At 35.4% G+C, this 2534-nt stretch overlaps 1 protein-coding gene across 1 annotated transcript; it reads right to left on the reverse strand.

Moving 5' to 3' along the window:
• Positions 1 to 772: 772 nt before the first annotated feature.
• OR9K2M (olfactory receptor family 9 subfamily K member 2M) lies at positions 773 to 1753 on the reverse strand. The gene has a single exon (XM_005611405.2). It carries the CDS (start codon positions 1733 to 1735, stop codon positions 773 to 775), a length of 963 nt encoding a protein of 320 aa, XP_005611462.2. The 5' UTR covers positions 1736 to 1753.
• Between the last annotated feature and the right edge of the window lie 781 nt (positions 1754 to 2534).

Consider the following 2534-nt stretch of genomic DNA (forward strand, 5'->3'; position numbering starts at 1 on the left):
AGTTTAGTTCCGTATTCAGTTCTTTGCTCCTCATTTGATTATGAGATAAGTACAGAAATTATTCATTCCTAGAGGTTTTCATAGGGCAAAGAGTACATCAAAATTCAATAAATATCATTTGATGAATTAATTCCCACAAAGGCATATTGAAAAAAAGGAATTATCTTTACTTTTGGTTTATTTTCATTACAGTTTCCTTGGGAAAAGGTAGAATTTTCAAGAATAATTTCTCCAATCCAGAGAAACCATGAAATAAGTGTTTCACTCATTCAGCCTCTGGACAACAAAGAGTGATTCACATGTCATCCTTAGCACTCTGTGCACTGTAGAGCATCTGATTCTCTCACTGAGCGCTCAAAAAGGTTTCTTCAGTAAATCTGATATTTTGTTCTATCTGCTTATTACATCAACTAGGTTTTGTTACCTCCACCAATTACATACATATCCACATAACATATGTTACTGACTCAAGATAAACAATACCTTCTGAACAACATCATGAAAGCCAGCAGCAAATGTGGTATACATTTTTCTTTAAAAACAAATGACCTGGCAATCATTATCTTTACCCAAAATGAAGATGAAGTATGGAGAAAGTCATTCCACACCAAAATCAACAGCCAGGCAAAAAATAATCCAAACGTATTCTTCAGCAGTTAAATACATGGAATTCAAATAGATAAACTCGCTAAGATTAAATATTTCTAAGATCAGTGGATACATTCTTCACCTCAATGCTTTCCCAAATTGTCATAACGTCCAGCTCTTTCAGTTATATCAATGTTAAAATAGAATTGAATAAAAATATTTTTTTCTCTAGGATCTTTCTCAGAGCTTCTTTGACGTCTTTGTTTCTCAGAGAGTAAATCAAAGGATTCAACATGGGAGTGACTAAGGTGTAACATAAGGAGGCCACCTTACTCAGCTCAGGAAATCTGTCAGGGATGACATACATAAAAATGACGGCTCCATACAGCACACTCACGACTCCTAGGTGAGAGCTGCAAGTGGAGAAGGCTTTCTTACGTCCCTCAGTGGAGCGTATCTTTAGCACTGTGGACACAATATACATATAAGACACAATAATGACAATTATGGTAGGCAAAATAATAATACTGCATAAGAAAAAAGAAACTATCTTAAGAATGTAGAGATCAGAACAAGAAATCCTCTGAAGTGGACGGTAATCACAGTAAAAGTGATCAATGGCCCGAGAAGCACAAAAAGATAAAGTAAATGTCACGCTGGTCAGAAGAACTGAGCTGATGCAGCCACAGAAATAGGAACCAGCCACCAATTGAGAGCAGAGACGTGTTGACATCTGAACAGAGTAAAGGAGTGGGTTGCAGATGGCGATGAAGCGGTCATAAGCCATGGCTGCCAGAAGAAATGCTTCAGTTACAATGAAGAGAGCAAAGAGGAAGAGCTGTGTCACACAGCCTGCAAAGGAGATGGACTTGCTCTCAGACCAGAAGTTGATCATAGCCTTGGGTGCAATAACAGATGAGTAGAAGAGATCAATGAAGGAGAGGTTGCCTAGGAAGAAATACATTGGTGTGTTCAGGTGGGGATCAGTCATGATAATGGCCATCATCCCAACATTCCCTAGGAGGACCATGGCATACACAAGCAGAAATAGCAGGAAGAGGAGGATGTGGAGCTCTAGGCGGACCCTGAAGCCCACGAGAATGAAGTCAGTCGCTTCTGAGTGATTGCTTGTTTCTCTGTCACCCATGTTAGAAACCTGCTGGGAGGCACAAAGCAAATAAATGAAGTCTTGCCTTTGATTCTAGTGACATAAATACTGTCTTACATGTAGAAATAAATTATTTAAAGTTTAATTAACTACTCCATATAAAAAAATTTTAGTGTCATGAAGAATCAAGTATTTGGATTAGATAACACTAGACTACTGAGACTATTATTCTGTTAAGTCGTAGAAACAGAAATTATTTGGTTATTTAAATCATACATTTGCAGGGAGTTCAGCAAGAATGCATCATATTTTGATGTCTCAATTTACTCATATTATGAATTTGTATTCTCAATATATTTATAGTTAAAGAATTATCTCCATCTAAGAGAAGTATTACATATAATCTAAGATAAAGGATTACACATAATCTCTGTGATAGTGTTTGTAGCAATTATGTTAGCCAAGTCAGTGTTTGAATCATTACATGACAATAATGAACGTATTTGAAAATACTTTTATCTTCTTTTACCTCAATCTATTATTTTGTTTCCCTTATTACTGTAGCCATCTTTAAAAATAAAATAAAAATAGATAAATCATTGGTTTGTTAAAGCTAATAACATCAGAAATCACTAAAGCCAAATAAAATAGAAATCTTTAAAGTTGTTTCCAAATATATGTTCATTTTCTCAGATCAAGACCATTCTCCCAAGTAGATGCATTTTTATTGTCCCATTAAAAATATTTCATTTCCGTCAGTTGTTACTTAATTAAAAAATGTCATAAGCATTTAGCCATTATTTTTTGAAGCAGAGAGAGAGGCTGGTGAACATTCCTA

Source organism: Equus caballus, chromosome 6 (assembly GCF_041296265.1).
Source record: "Equus caballus isolate H_3958 breed thoroughbred chromosome 6, TB-T2T, whole genome shotgun sequence".
NCBI lineage: Eukaryota > Metazoa > Chordata > Mammalia > Perissodactyla > Equidae > Equus > Equus caballus.